Below are 13,311 nucleotides of genomic sequence, written 5' to 3'. Positions count from 1 at the left end.
TTTTCAAGTGTGGGGCTTGGGCTAAGGTTTTTGTCTCATTGTACTTTATGGTAATGACTTGTAATACAATAGAATCATTGACCATGAAACTGATCTGGCTTATGTTCCCAGGGTGGTCACCACCTTTATGCTTTGGGAGGTATATAATAAAAGTGCTTAGCAATTACACATCTTTTTTCTCCTTCTTGCGTGGTCAACCTGTGAAGGAGACATTCTTTTACCCTCCCTGTCCTCCCCCCAGACCTTTTACAGCATCATTTGAGAGTTTTGAAGTTTTTGAATGGCCTTTTAATGCCGTTGAAACTTGTTTGCTGATCGTGATTGGGATCACCATCAGTGTATTTTGCCCATGACTGATTTCAAGAGTTAAGCAGTCAGGTTTGGGGCTTGTCTGGGGTCAAACAATGATATAGGAGGACTAAGAGATTTTTCCTGAGGCTGGACAGCCATGAGTGGCAGGGTGTGTGCGATAGTATGGGCAAGTATCTAGGTCAGTGGGCCCCTCCAGTACTTTGGAATTTCACCACCAAACAACTGCAAAATCCAGAAGAATTAGTAAAACACTTAAATGAGGTGTGTGGTCATTCTGGCCATACCAGAGACAGACAAATCATGGCAACGTGCTGGGGCTTGGCCCATGCTTATAGGGCCCTGTTCAACACTATCCAGCACCTTCAGAAGGAAAAAAAATGTTGGTGGATCTGAGGGCAAAGCAACAGTCAGCACAGCTACTCCAGCTCCAAGCACAGCAGCTACACCACCCCCAGGGACAAGTACAGTCGCTACTTAAACTTTGGCTGCAATGAACAAAGCAGCTACCCCAGTGGCAAGTACAGCAGCTGCTCAAACTTGGACTGCAACAGACAGCACAGTTACCCCAGCTCCAAGCACAGCAGCTACACCACCCCCAGCAACAAGTACAGTTGCTACTCAAACCACAGTGATAATCACTGCACCCAAACCAGAGGACCAATGCGTACCAGTATCAGTTGCCTCTGTATGCAAGAGAAAAAGCAAAAAAGAGGCAAGAAGGGTGAAGCAAGATGAAGAAACAATGTATTCACCACCCGGTCTAGCATCTGATCAGGAGTCATCATCACATGACGAAGAAGAAGAAGAAGTGGTAACTTCTCAACCTCAGACCTCAACTGAGATATGGAATATGCGAAAAGATTTTACCAGTCAACCAGGGGAGCACATCATCACCTGGTTGCTCCGATGCTGGGACAGTGGGGCCAATGGTCACGAACTAGAAGGTACAGAAGCCAAGCAGCTGGGATCACTTGCTAGAGAAGGGGGAATTGACAAAGCAATTGCAAGAGAGAAAAAGTCCCTCAGCGTTTGGAGGCGGCTCTCAGCAGCTGTGAAAGAAAGGTTTCCATACAAGGATGATGTTATGAGTCGTTTGGACAAGTGGACTACTACAGACAAAGGCATCCAGCCTCTGAGGGAATCAGCCATCGTAGAGATGATCTATCACATCAAGCTGAATAACGGGGATATACCCATAGATCCAGATGAAGTTGAATGTACATGACCCGTGTGGCGAAAACTTACATGGAATGCACCGTCATCATATGCCCATTCATTGGCAACAGTAACCTGGAATGACATAGTACCACTAACAGTGGACGAAATGGTTCATAAACTCTGAGAGTTTGAAGACAATCTCACCCCTTCCATCATCTCAGCTGTGGAAAAACTGTCCCAGGACCTCAAACAATTGAGGGACGATCTATCTGATTTATCCAGCTCCTCACGTGTACCAACACACGTCTCAGCTATTAACAAAAGGCATCCTATTGTTCAAGAGAGGAGATACAGGAGGTATACGCCATGGGCTACCCTATGGTTTTACCTGCGGAATCACGGAGAAGACATGACAAAGTGGGATGGAAAACCAACTTCAGCTTTGGAGGAACAGGTGAGCAAAGTGAAGAGGGGAGCAAGCGCCAAGACTGATCATCCCACGAGAGCTACAGCTTCAGTCTCTGGTGAGCAGTTTCCCAAATGGAGTGGAAGAGCTGATTTTACTCCAGCTCCTGTGATAACGAAGAATAATCCCTTTCACCACGACTTAAGTGTCCAACGCTGTGACGACCATTGGAGGGGCCCTGCCTCCAGCCAGGTGGAGGCAGGGGACAATCAGATTTACTGGACTGTGTGGATCAGATGGCCTGGCATATCAATCCCACAGAAGTATAAGGCTCTTGTAGATATCAGTGCACAGTTACCCTGATGCCATCAAGCTGTCAAGGGGTGGAACCCATCTATGTTTCTGGAGTGACAGGTGGATCCCAAGAGTTGACTGTACTGGAGGCACACACAAACAGTTCCTGCTGCGGAATTACAGCCCAACAAGAGCCTGTCAAGCTCACTGGCCAGAGGCCACTACTGCCTGCTCAAGAGGCCTTTGAAAACAGCTCACGAGTGCAGGCTCCCCCTTCAGCCTCCAAAAAGCACTGCTACGGCCAGAAATAACTCCTGCACTAGTAACAAACAGAATTCTTTCTTTCTGTACCTAGAATATATAAATAGACAATAATTTTTATTAATGTAGCTAAATATATTTTGTGAAGAAGCTATTTGCAGAATATTTTTTTTATAAGTCAGCAAGTACTGTTCTATCCAGTGAAAGAAATCTTTCAGAAGGGTCCTTTAAAGTATTTAAATTTTCCAGCAGCCCATGAGGGAAGCCTAAGTCAGTTTTCACACTGCCAAGAGATCAGGTTTTAGACACTTTGCATCTCTTTTTCTCAAGAGAATGCAGGTCTCTCTTCTTGAGGTTCCTCTCCTCACATATAAAAGCCACCCCTCAGCGACCAATTCAATCTTCCACTCAACACTGACAACTTCCAAGTAAAAATGATTGGCAGTGTATCAGTCAAGCACTCATCAATAGCTACCCTTAAAGTAAATCAAAGCTATAGTAACTCTGTATCACATCATAACTCAAATTCTCGTTAGTGCAACTCTGACACAAAATGTGCCTACAGGAAAATACAGCTGTAAACCAAGCAAGTGAAAAATGATTAAAAAAACCCCAAAACACTGCATGGAAAAATCCCAAAGGATTAGTGTCAGAGAACATTTGGCTGCAAGAGATTGGAATAAACAAGAAGGCCTAACAGAAAAGAGCAGCCAACGCCAGTCAGTTCATAAGATGGTTTTCATCATTCCAGCTTTTCATCTCCTTCCTCTACATCTTTCAGACTGAGCACTTCCAGTGTTCCTTTCCCTTTTGTCTCACTCCGGATCAGCTCATCAATTCCTCTGAAGCAGCCTGGGTCAATAAGGCACACCTGAAACGTTTCCCATTTCATCAGTCAGCATTTGATTTTTTTACAGCCTCTTTCCAAGGTCAAACATTAATTTTTATAAAATAAAATTGCTCAGTTACTCAGGAGGACTTTGCAGCGTTGATAAGTGATTTCTATTAAGGGATCTTACCACACAAGTTCTGCAGTTCTATCTATCCACACTGGACGCAGCTTTTGACAGTTGGGATTGATAGATTCTGATTTGTTCTCAGAAAGATTTTGCCAAGACTAAATCTTGCTTTAACATGGACCTTTTTCTATAATGCTAATTAACCACTGTCAAAATACAGGCCTGACCCATCAAATAAAGATGAGTAACATTCTATTAATACAGAAAAACTCATCCTTGTTGTAGGATCATCAGTGCTAAGGGATTACACCATACTTCTCAGATGGAATCAGCAATCTCTATGGAATAAAGGCTACTTTCAAGCTGACATCACTAGGATTGTGTGAAACTAAAACCCACAAACTACACCTCTGCTTAACAATCTCTGGTATACTTACAGTTCATCTGAACAACTTCCATACACTAGTTCACCTAGTAAAATGTACAGTTGAAGTCAAATCAAGCAGGAAACCCAAGGACTGCTTATTACTTACCATTTCCAGCTGTTCATGGAAGTCTTCGCTCTCAATAACTTTAATCAATGGCTTCAGCTTCTCTTTTAGTTTCTTCCCCTCCTTTGCTGGAAGAATAAATCGCAGCCTCATATGAGCACGTTCAATTTGCATCGTCTCCTTTAACTGTCTGATCACTTCCAGTGCCTGTAAAGACATTCAGAAAAAAGAGCATTTACACACCTTTAAAAAGCATCATAGAGAAGTTACACCTCAGGACAACACCTCTAAGCAGAAGCACATTTTGCCAGAGACAAACCTGCTGCTTTGTGCTCTTGTGGGGTTTGACAGAGTAGTGAATATCCTTCATGGCTCTCTCTATAAGGATCACTGTGTATGGCCTCTTTGTGTCTGGATTCACACATTTGTCAGCCACAATAGTTGCGATGTCTCTGAACATCTGCTCCAGCTGTGTGTGTCGTTCTTTGTCTGATACCTGCAGCTCTCCTTTTGATAAAATCTGAGCAGAAGTAAAGAAACCAGCTGATAAACATCACAGATTTGATTAGTGAGAATTCATGTACCTTGGTGTCCTGGTTTCACCTGTAATAGGTTTTTTTTTTTCCCCTTCCTAGTACCTGGTGCAGTGCTGTGTTTTGGCTTCAGTCTGAGAATAACTCTGCTAACACACTGATGGTTTAGCTGCTGCTCAGTAGCACTTACCCTGATGAAGGCTTTTTCAGTCTCTCATGCTCTGTCAGTGAGGAGGGGCACAAGAAGCCAGGAGGAGCAGAGCAGGACACCTGACTTAAACTATCCAAAGGGGTATTCCATCCCACAGCACGTCATGTCCAGTATAGAAACAGGGGGGTTGTACCCAGAAGGGACTGATCGCTGCTTAGATCAGGCTGGGTATTGGTCAGCAGGAGCTGGACAATTGTATTGTGCAGCACTGTTGCTTATTGTTTTTCTTTCCCTTTTAGTTTATATTCTCTCCCCTTATTTCTCTTATTATAATTAGTAGTAATATATTGTACTTTAGTTATTAAATTGTTCTTATCTCAACCCATGGGGTTTACATTCTTTCAGTTCTCCTTCCCATCCTGCCTGGAGAGGGGAAGAGGAGTGTGAGTGAACAACTGCATGGTGCTGAGTTACCACCCAGGCTTAAACCATGACACTTGGGTAAATTTAACAATTGTTTGAATTTGGTTAGACATGAAGTGCAGAAAAGGAATACTCATACCAATAATGTAATTATTATGGCAGATGACATTTGAAAGACTTCAGACAAAAACCCACCACAGAAACACTGAAATACCAAAAAGAGAAGCGCAGGTTGACTGGAATTCTCATCTCCCAGAACATGTCCACAGCTCATGTCCAACCAAGAAGAAAGGAGTAAGAAATTAAATCTGTTGTTAACACTCAATCAAACTGTCCAAAGTAAGCAAGTGCCCCCATCCTCTCCAAGCTTTTACAAAGCCAAGGGCGTGACACCTACCACCTTACAGATTTCTGTTTGGTCATCTGTCCCAAACGCTTGAATGAGATCTTCCTTCTTCGCCACCTGGCCTTTGGAAACGTTGACAAACACCGTGTGTGTCTGCAGGACCTCGTCAAGGTCTTTCTCCCTGGAGATGAGGCAAGGTTAGAAAACGCGTTAAGCCACAACCTGAGAGCGAGCGCACGAGTTGCCAGCGAGGAGGAACAAGTGCTGCTGCCCAGGGCTGAACCCGTGGAGCCCGGGAGCTCCCGTGACCCAACCGTCACTGCCAGAGAAGGGCAGAGGCACCGCAGAGCCCCGGGGCGCTGGCGCTGCCCCTGCCCGGCTCCACACCGGGACCTCCACGGGTCTCCCCCGCAGCGGGCCCCGGCAGTGCCGGCCGTCACTCACGCTCCGCTGCGCCATCCCAGGACCTTGTTGCGGTAGCAGGCGATCTCGAAGCGCTTCCCGCCGCGCCGCGCCCGCACCACGGCCACGTTCGTGAGGCGGATCTGGTTCGTGGGGGTGAAGATAGACATGGCGGCTGCCGCGGCCGCCGTACGAGCAGGCGCACTCAGGACCCAGAAGCAGCTGCCTCCCCATTGGCCGAGGCAGCCCCACTCTGCCTTTCTATTGGCAGGAGCTCCTCCACGCTGTCTCCCCATTGGCGGCCCTAACTCCTTCCCCGCCTCCCCATCGCTCCCGCAAGGGAGCTTCCGTAGGGAGGAGGGGGCCGGACGGAAGCGGCGGCGCATGCGCTGAGTGCGGGTGGCTCCGGCGGCGCGGGGGATGCGGGGGTAAGCACAGAGCCATGGGGCGGTTACGTGACAGTAGCGCAAATCCCATCAGTCGGTGTCATCCTTAAAATGAAGGTGTCCGAGCGACCACACACCGTAAAAACACTATTACAGCTAAAATTAAAGACAGTGTTCCCTGTATGAGCACACCTGGGTGCTGCTGACGCTGGGGTGTCACGGGGTGGCAGTGGCACAGCCACCATGGGATGGGTATGCATTCATTTGGATGCCAGCATGGAGGATCAGCTCCTGGCTCTGGACCCCGGTGCACGTACAGGCTGATCCTGCAAAGCCATCCCAGCCTTGCAGGGTTAGGGGTGACACCTGAGGTGCTGCAGCATCTCCCTGCATCACCCCCATCGTCTCTCACCCAAGGTGCCCTCCCCGCCACCACCATTCACATCTCCTGCTGCTGCAGTGCGTCATGCAGACAGTGGAGATCATGGTGGACAATGAGGAGAAGGGTGTCAAGCTGCTCTGAGTATCATGGACATGCCAGGCTTTGGTGATGCCATCAACAACAGTGGGTTGATGTGGAGGCCCCCTGTGGAGGGTCTCCCCAGGGATGGGCACCACCACTGTGGTGCCCCAAAAGTCCTAAACCACATCCTGCTAATCTCAAGGGCAAAACAAAGTCCAGAACTTCCCAACACAGCCCAGAGGCCCAGGTGATGGGATGGCTGTGCTTCCCTCCGCAATTCACTTCCAGCAGCATTTTGCCACCCACTCCTGGTCACATCCCGTTTGCCACCACTGAAGCACTTGCCCCATTTAGACCTTCCCAACTCACTGGCAGCGACGTGGACTGCTGGCTCATTACCTCCTCTTGTTCTCTTGATCACTTCCCAAAGCCTGGTTGTCCTCCTACTGCAAGGGCCTCTTCCTGCACTCCTTGATGGCACTGAGCACCGTCTCTTTGGCGCAGGGGTCTGGGCTGCTTTTGTCCTGGAAATTCATGTCCCTGTTCCATCAGTACCCCTGTTCCCCCTGGATCCCTGACAGCCACTGTGCCTGTGCCACCCCTGTCCCTATCCCACCCTTGCCTCTCTGCCCTGCCAGGAGGCACCATGGCAGGGACGATGACATGGACCACACAGAACATGATTCCCCTGAGCACCTCCCTAGCCATGACTCCCATGGGCCACCCAGCAGCAGGACCCTTGTGCCATGGCCCTGCCGAGGGGACCCTGCAGCCCAGCTGAGGAGGGCAGGGCTGTCTGCATGGCCCCTCTGCAGCATTACCTCACCAGAGAGGGAGCAGGCTGGGGGGAGGCCAAAGCCACCCCTGCTCCTCAGGGCTGAGCAGGGACCACATCCTGCTCACCCGCACAACACACAACAGAGGTGATGTGCGCGGTGGCCCTGAGCACGGAACTAGGAAGGGGACATCATCGCCCAGGTCACCTTGACAGCTTCTCCCCAGGCCATTTTTTCAGAGTTTTCTGAGCACACCCATCGGGTCAGAGCCCCAGGACCCCCATGGGGACACAGGCTCCTGCCACCCACTCCGGAGCCGCAGAGCTGGGCTGAAGGCTTTATTGAAAAATTGAAAACACACAACGTAGTAATTATTATACAATGGAAAAAAAAGTAATTAATCAACCCAACGTGCAGAGCAGGGGCACCCCCACTGTCCCCAGCACCAGCCACTAGTGCTGGAGACTGCAGGGGGGCCACCCTCCCTCCACCAGCACTCAGCCGAGATACAAAAAGGGAGTTCGGCCAAGAGAATGGTGCCACCATCCCCGAGCCCCCACCACAACCCCCTCATCATCCCCAGCCCCAACCTGGCCTGGAGGCCTGAGGTAGTTGGGGGTACCCTGCACAGGCAAGACACCTCCCCAAAAAGAGGGGGGAGGGTGTTGGGGCTCCTCGTGTCCTGCAGGAATGGGGTGGTTGGTATTTTATCTGGAGGGAGCTGGATAGGGGCATGTCGAGGCAGAGGGGGGCCGGGGGGAGCCCCGAGTGCCTCCTGGCAGGCAGGAGCATAGGGCAGGTGTGCTAGAGGTGGGGCTGGCTAGAGCACACGGGGGCACTGGGTCCCGGCATGGTGGACGGTTGCGCTATCCTGTGCGTAGGAGGTGACAGCCCTGAGGCTGTGGTGATGGCCTGGCTCGGCAGGGGGATGCTAGCGGGTCCCACTGCTCAAGGGCCAGCCAAAGGCAGCACATGGTGACAGACCAGCCACCACTTTCTAAAGGGAGACTAAGGCCAAACGCTGCACCCCCAGCACTCCCAGGGGGCTGGTCTGGCTGTCTCACCCCCAGGAAGGGGCAGCTGCCTGAAGGCAGGGTGCAGGCAGCAATGCTGCCAGGCTGGGAAGGACACCCTGGCCCTGCAAGGGACATGGGCAAGACCGTGGGGGATGGGGTCATCGCTGCGCAGTCTGATGCCACTGTCCCTGCTGCAGCGAGATGAGCTGGGGGGCCCGAAGCTGGCAGAAGCCCCCTGCCCTCCGAGCCCCCTGCTCCAAGGCACAAAGGTTCCCTAGCTGGTGCCAGCCCCACAGCAACGCCAGCACTGATCCCCCTTGCACCAAAGCGGGTGGTGAGTACACAGAGGCAGCACCAGCCCGGAGGGAGTGGGCACAGGCAGCTGCGTGCTCTGGCTTGGGGTGCTCTGGTTTTGGGCACCCTGTCTGCCCCCCAAACCCTGTATGTTACTGCCCTATAGCCATGCCCCATCCACAGGAGCCGGTGGCTTGTGCGGTGGCACTATGGTTGTCCAAGCCCCTGCCCAGCACCTTGCGTAAGGGTTTATTGCTGGCATTAACACAGTGATCTATTGGGGCAGGGCAGCCCAGCTCCGGGACAGGACGAGGGGACACGTTCTGGGGACCCAGATACTCTGCAGTAACCCTCCCGCTGCCTGCCCTGTTCCCTGCTGCTGATGCTGCCAGCACCTTGGTTACCCTGTCCCATGGGCATGCTCCCACCCACCCTGCATGAGCCAAAGGCATTCGGTGCCCCGCTGGAGGGGAGCACACCTAGCACCAAGCCAGCAGCACCCCAAGAGTGGCACCCCGGGGCCCTTAACAGGCCCCTTCACAGCGGGGGGATGCTTGCACTGAGCCAGGGACTGGGTTAAGGCTGGAAAAGCAGCGAGAGGCAAAAGAAACCCGAGCGCTCTCGCTCAGCCCGAGCCGGTTCAGAGTTCCAAAAATCTGTGCAAAAACAAAATGAAAGGGTTAAAGCCCCCCCAGTGGTCCCCCAACCCCAAGCAGCTCTGATAAATACACATGCGGTTTGCGGCTGGTGGCGGGCTGGCCAGCCCTCGCTCCTGCCCCAGCAGCTCCCGGTGCTCTGGCGCTGGAGGCGGCTCCTGGCAGGGGGATGTGGAGGACATGTGCTTCGGGGTGGCTTTTGCACCGGTTTATTGTGGATCTTCCCAAAAGGCTGCACCGAGCTGCATCCTGGCTGCCCGCAGGGGTGTCCCCTGCAACTGCTTCTGCCACTGGGGCTAATCTGCTGCTGAAGGGGAACAAAGAGGGTAAGGGGGTGAAAAGGAACATGGTGCCCTGCAGCATCCTTGTGCATGAGCCCTCTGGGACTCCTCACTGGTTTGCAGGACAGCAGAGCCCAAGGGTGATGCAGGCTGGACCAGGTTCAAGGCCAGGTTGGACGGGGCTTGGAGCAAGCTGCTCTAGTGGAAGGTGTCCCTGCCTGTCGCACGGGGTTGGAACTGAATGAGCTTTAAGGCCCTCCCAACCTAAACCAGTCTAGGATTCTATGTGGGTCCTCCAGGCTCTTGCACAGTTCAGGGTCTCCATGGCTTTGCCCCCATGTGCCAACTACCCAGACACCAGTTGTGTCCGCTGGAGTGAAATCCCTGCCTGGACTGTGGGCAGAGCTTCCCCATCCTCCCCTGCTCCTTCCCAGAGCAGCTTCCTGGCTGGACCAGGCCTGGGATGCACTCACCGTCCTCCCAGCCCTCTGCCACTCCTGCCAGCTCGTAGTGCTTCTTGCGCAGCTCTCCCAACTTCTGCCGCTCCTTCTGCAGCTGGTTTTCCAGCTCCAGCACCCGCACCTGAAGGTTGTCACACTCGCCATGGCCACCCTGTGCCCTGGCACAGCAGCCGGTGCTCTGGCTGGCATGAAGCCATGCTGGGCGGGGCACCCCTTTCACACCCGGTATCTCCCCGTAATGAGCACAAAGACCACTGTGGTTCACGCCATGAGTGTTCCAATGGCAAGTGGTCAGTCCTGGGGATGGGATTCAGCTTGGGTGGACACTGCCTGCAGGCACCCTGGGAAAGGAACCTCCCCAGGGCTGCCCCATGGCACGCAGAGGTAGGTGCTGTGGGGCAGCCCAGTGGGCACACGAGGGCAGGGGGAGGCCACAGGCTGTTGTGCCACGATGGGGACAATACCGGGTAAGGCTCAAGGACCAACTGCATGTGACTCCTGGGCAAACCCATCTGTTGCCTTCATACCATGGAGTTTCCCTGCGAGTTGGGCCTAGGCATCTGGGCAGAGTGACACCCCCAACCCTCCAGCCCTTGCAGCCTTTCATTAGCCCGAGCAAGGCACCACATTTCCCAAAACACGGAGTAACCTCCTACCTGTGAATCCATCTCCTGACGCTTGATCTGGGTGAGCGTCATGCTGGAGAAGTCCATGCTCTCTGTGGATAAAGACACCATCAGCCCCCCTCGAGTGCTCCTCCCCAGCTCAGAACCCCCAGCAGCTCCCATGCTGCTGTCAGGGTCTGCCACCATGGCATGTGCAGGCAGTGACCAAGGGACAGCCACACGCAGAGACCACCAGAACACAGCCAACTGAAGAGGCGAGCGCAAAGAGCCGAGGTTTCAGGGCAGGTCTATGCTCCTGCGGCCCCACGCTCACCTTTCTCCTCCACCTGTGACTTCCCGGCCTTGGTGGAGGCCACCACGCTGGCTGTGGCCTGGTTGACACCCCGTGAGGCTTGCTGGAGCTTGCAAAGGTTGGCGCTGTCTTTGTCTGCCTTCACCTGCATGGGCAGTGAGAAGGGCTGTGCTTGCACGCTGCCAGGGATGGGGCAGCCACGGCTTCTCTGGGCACCCTGTGCCAGCGCCTCAGCACCCTCACAGGGAAGAGCTTCTGCCTAAGAGCTCATCTCAGTCTCCCCTCTGGCAGGTTAAAGCCATTCCCCCTCCCTTGACCCTGGGACATGCAGGCCCGCAGGACACAGTTGGTTTCTGGGCTCCAGAGTGCAGGCAACAGCAGGAGAGCTCCTTGATGTCCCTACCTTGGAGGCTGCCACGAGCTGGGCAGTGCTGGCTGCAATCTCTCGTGAGCAGACCATCAGCTCCTCGAAGGTGCCCTTGCCTTGCACCACCAGGTCAGCAGCATCGCTGCAGGAGGGCAGAGGGGCTGGAGCATCCTCCTGCTACCCCGTCCCCTCCCTATAGGGACAGCAGGACCCTGCCACCCCTCCCCACTCTGGCAGCAGCGGCACTTACACCATGACAGTGGCACCCCAGCCCACAGCCTTGGAGGCGGAGATGAGACCCTCTGTCCAGCGGGAATTCTTGGCATAGAACTCCTTGGGGGATGCCGCACCCTATCATCAGGAAAGGCATGGTCACAGGTGGGGGACAGGGAGGTGGCAAGGCCTGGAACTCCTAAACCCCTGCTCATGGGGAATGGAGTAAGTAAGGGCTTCATTTAGGATGTGCATGGGAACTGGGAACCCTGAATCCAGGGAGTGATAGGGTCCCCTACATGGAAAGGGAGATCGGGGACCTCTGTGACAACCTGGGGACCATGGCCAGGGCAAGACCCTGGGCTGGGGCTGGAGCTCCTGGCAGCCAGTGTGGCCTAACCAGTGGATCAAGGCTGGGAGCAGCACACCCCAGCAAGAGCATGGTGGCTCCAACTGGCCCTGTGCCTCACCCACATCCCTGCCCGCACTCCTGCCCACATCCCCAGCTCACCCGTCCACTCTCCACAATCTCTCTCTGGAGGTCCTTGGAGGCCAGGACCAGGACGCGGATGGCCTGCATGAGGCCTGTGCAGGAGCCCAGGATCCTGTGAGACAAACACCACTGAGCCCCACTTGTGGGGCAGGGAGATCCCTAAGCTATGGGGCAGCTGCTCTGCGTGTGGCACTGGGCCACATCCTGCTCACCTCTCATTCACTTCCAGTTTCACTCCAGTGTCACCAGCCCGTGCCTTGCTCAGCATCTCCTGGTAAAGGGGAGAGAGGTTGTGCAGAGCCCTCTGCCATCCTGGCCTCGTGCTGGTAGTCCTGGCAGACACAGCACCCACGGGTGCCTCATGGCATGCGGCAACCCTTACCTCGATGCGGGCAGCTGCTGTTTCGATGGCTGCTGCTGTTGCTGCCATCTCCTTGTCCACCAAGTCACCCAGCTCCTCCTGCTTGACATCCAGCCCTCTGGGCCGCAGCTCCTGGGGATGGGAGAGGACAAAAAGGACCGTCCAAGGCCGGCATAGCCCCTCTGGCAGTGCCCGCCACAGCCTGACCCCATCCCACCAGCCCTCCTGGGCACCCACCTCCCCGATGGCACTGATACGTCCCAGGCAGATCGTCAGCAGGCTGCAGTCAGCACCTTTCACCTTGCCCGGGTCCTGCAGGGCACTGAGGTAGCTCACGGCCTCGCTGCTGCACTGCTTGCACGCCTCCAGCAGACCTGCAAGGGCAGCACGACAGGCTGGGGGTACCGCAGGCAGTGACGGAGACAACCAGCCCCTGCCCCCCCCACCTGCCCCAGCTCCTGCTCGCCACAGCCCCTGCCTGTCCCAGCCCCTGTCCCCCCGCCTGGTCAGCAGCACTTACGGTCAGCGGGCTCCATGGGGGCCAGGTGGGAGGTCGCACTGCCCTGCAGGATGGTGTCACTGACGAGGTGGGCAAACAGGGCCAGGGTGGGCAGCAGGGAGCCAATGGCTGCAGTGGGACAGGGGCACATGCCTCAGCCCCCGTGGGTGCTGCCCACCCAGCCCGAAAGTGCTGCAGCTGCCCCTTTCCCCCAGCCCAGCCCCTGCTGGCTCCCACCTGTGTGGTCAGAAACGTATTTGCTGTGGGCATCCTGCAGCCTCTCTAGGCACTCGGAGGCTGCCAGTGTCCTGGACAGGAGGCAATCTGCAGGCAGACAGCAGGCAGGACTCAAACGCAGGGATTGCTGCTGGCACGGCCCAGAGGACAGCAG

The 13,311-nt window shown here is 54.4% G+C and overlaps 2 protein-coding genes across 5 annotated transcripts in view; both read right to left on the bottom strand.

Moving 5' to 3' along the window:
* Window positions 1-3,056: 3,056 nt before the first annotated feature.
* Window positions 3,057-5,943, bottom strand: SBDS (SBDS ribosome maturation factor). The gene is made up of 5 exons (XM_062629730.1): window positions 5,779-5,943; window positions 5,386-5,515; window positions 4,201-4,401; window positions 3,924-4,088; window positions 3,057-3,302 (listed from the first exon to the last, which is right to left on the bottom strand). The coding sequence occupies exons 1-5, from the start codon at window positions 5,904-5,906 to the stop codon at window positions 3,174-3,176; spliced, it is 753 nt and encodes a 250-aa protein (XP_062485714.1). The 5' UTR covers window positions 5,907-5,943; the 3' UTR covers window positions 3,057-3,173.
* Window positions 5,944-9,520: 3,577 nt separating this feature from the next.
* Window positions 9,521-13,311, bottom strand: part of HIP1 (huntingtin interacting protein 1) — a 41,112-nt gene continuing 37,321 nt past the window's right edge. For 3 of the 4 annotated variants that reach the window (XM_062629725.1, XM_062629727.1, XM_062629728.1), the window contains exons 20-31: window positions 13,158-13,244; window positions 12,942-13,049; window positions 12,659-12,795; window positions 12,443-12,553; window positions 12,273-12,331; window positions 12,079-12,172; window positions 11,605-11,705; window positions 11,391-11,496; window positions 11,009-11,132; window positions 10,726-10,787; window positions 10,082-10,190; window positions 9,521-9,634 (exon numbers count right to left, since the gene is read on the bottom strand). In XM_062629725.1, coding sequence (XP_062485709.1) covers window positions 9,624-9,634; window positions 10,082-10,190; window positions 10,726-10,787; window positions 11,009-11,132; window positions 11,391-11,496; window positions 11,605-11,705; window positions 12,079-12,172; window positions 12,273-12,331; window positions 12,443-12,553; window positions 12,659-12,795; window positions 12,942-13,049; window positions 13,158-13,244 — 1,109 coding nt within the window. In that variant the 3' untranslated portion in view covers window positions 9,521-9,623. The remainder of the gene's footprint in view (window positions 9,635-10,081; window positions 10,191-10,725; window positions 10,788-11,008; window positions 11,133-11,390; window positions 11,497-11,604; window positions 11,706-12,078; window positions 12,173-12,272; window positions 12,332-12,442; window positions 12,554-12,658; window positions 12,796-12,941; window positions 13,050-13,157; window positions 13,245-13,311) is intronic. The other variant, XM_062629726.1, reaches the window with a different exon arrangement.

This window comes from Pezoporus occidentalis, unplaced genomic scaffold, assembly GCF_034315485.1.
Source record: "Pezoporus occidentalis ecotype Australia unplaced genomic scaffold, CSIRO_AGI_Poc_V1 ctg340, whole genome shotgun sequence".
NCBI classification, from domain to species: Eukaryota; Metazoa; Chordata; class Aves; order Psittaciformes; family Psittacidae; genus Pezoporus; species Pezoporus occidentalis.
Note: the sequence above shows the minus strand (reverse complement) of the source record. Positions and strands in the feature narration are given on the sequence as shown.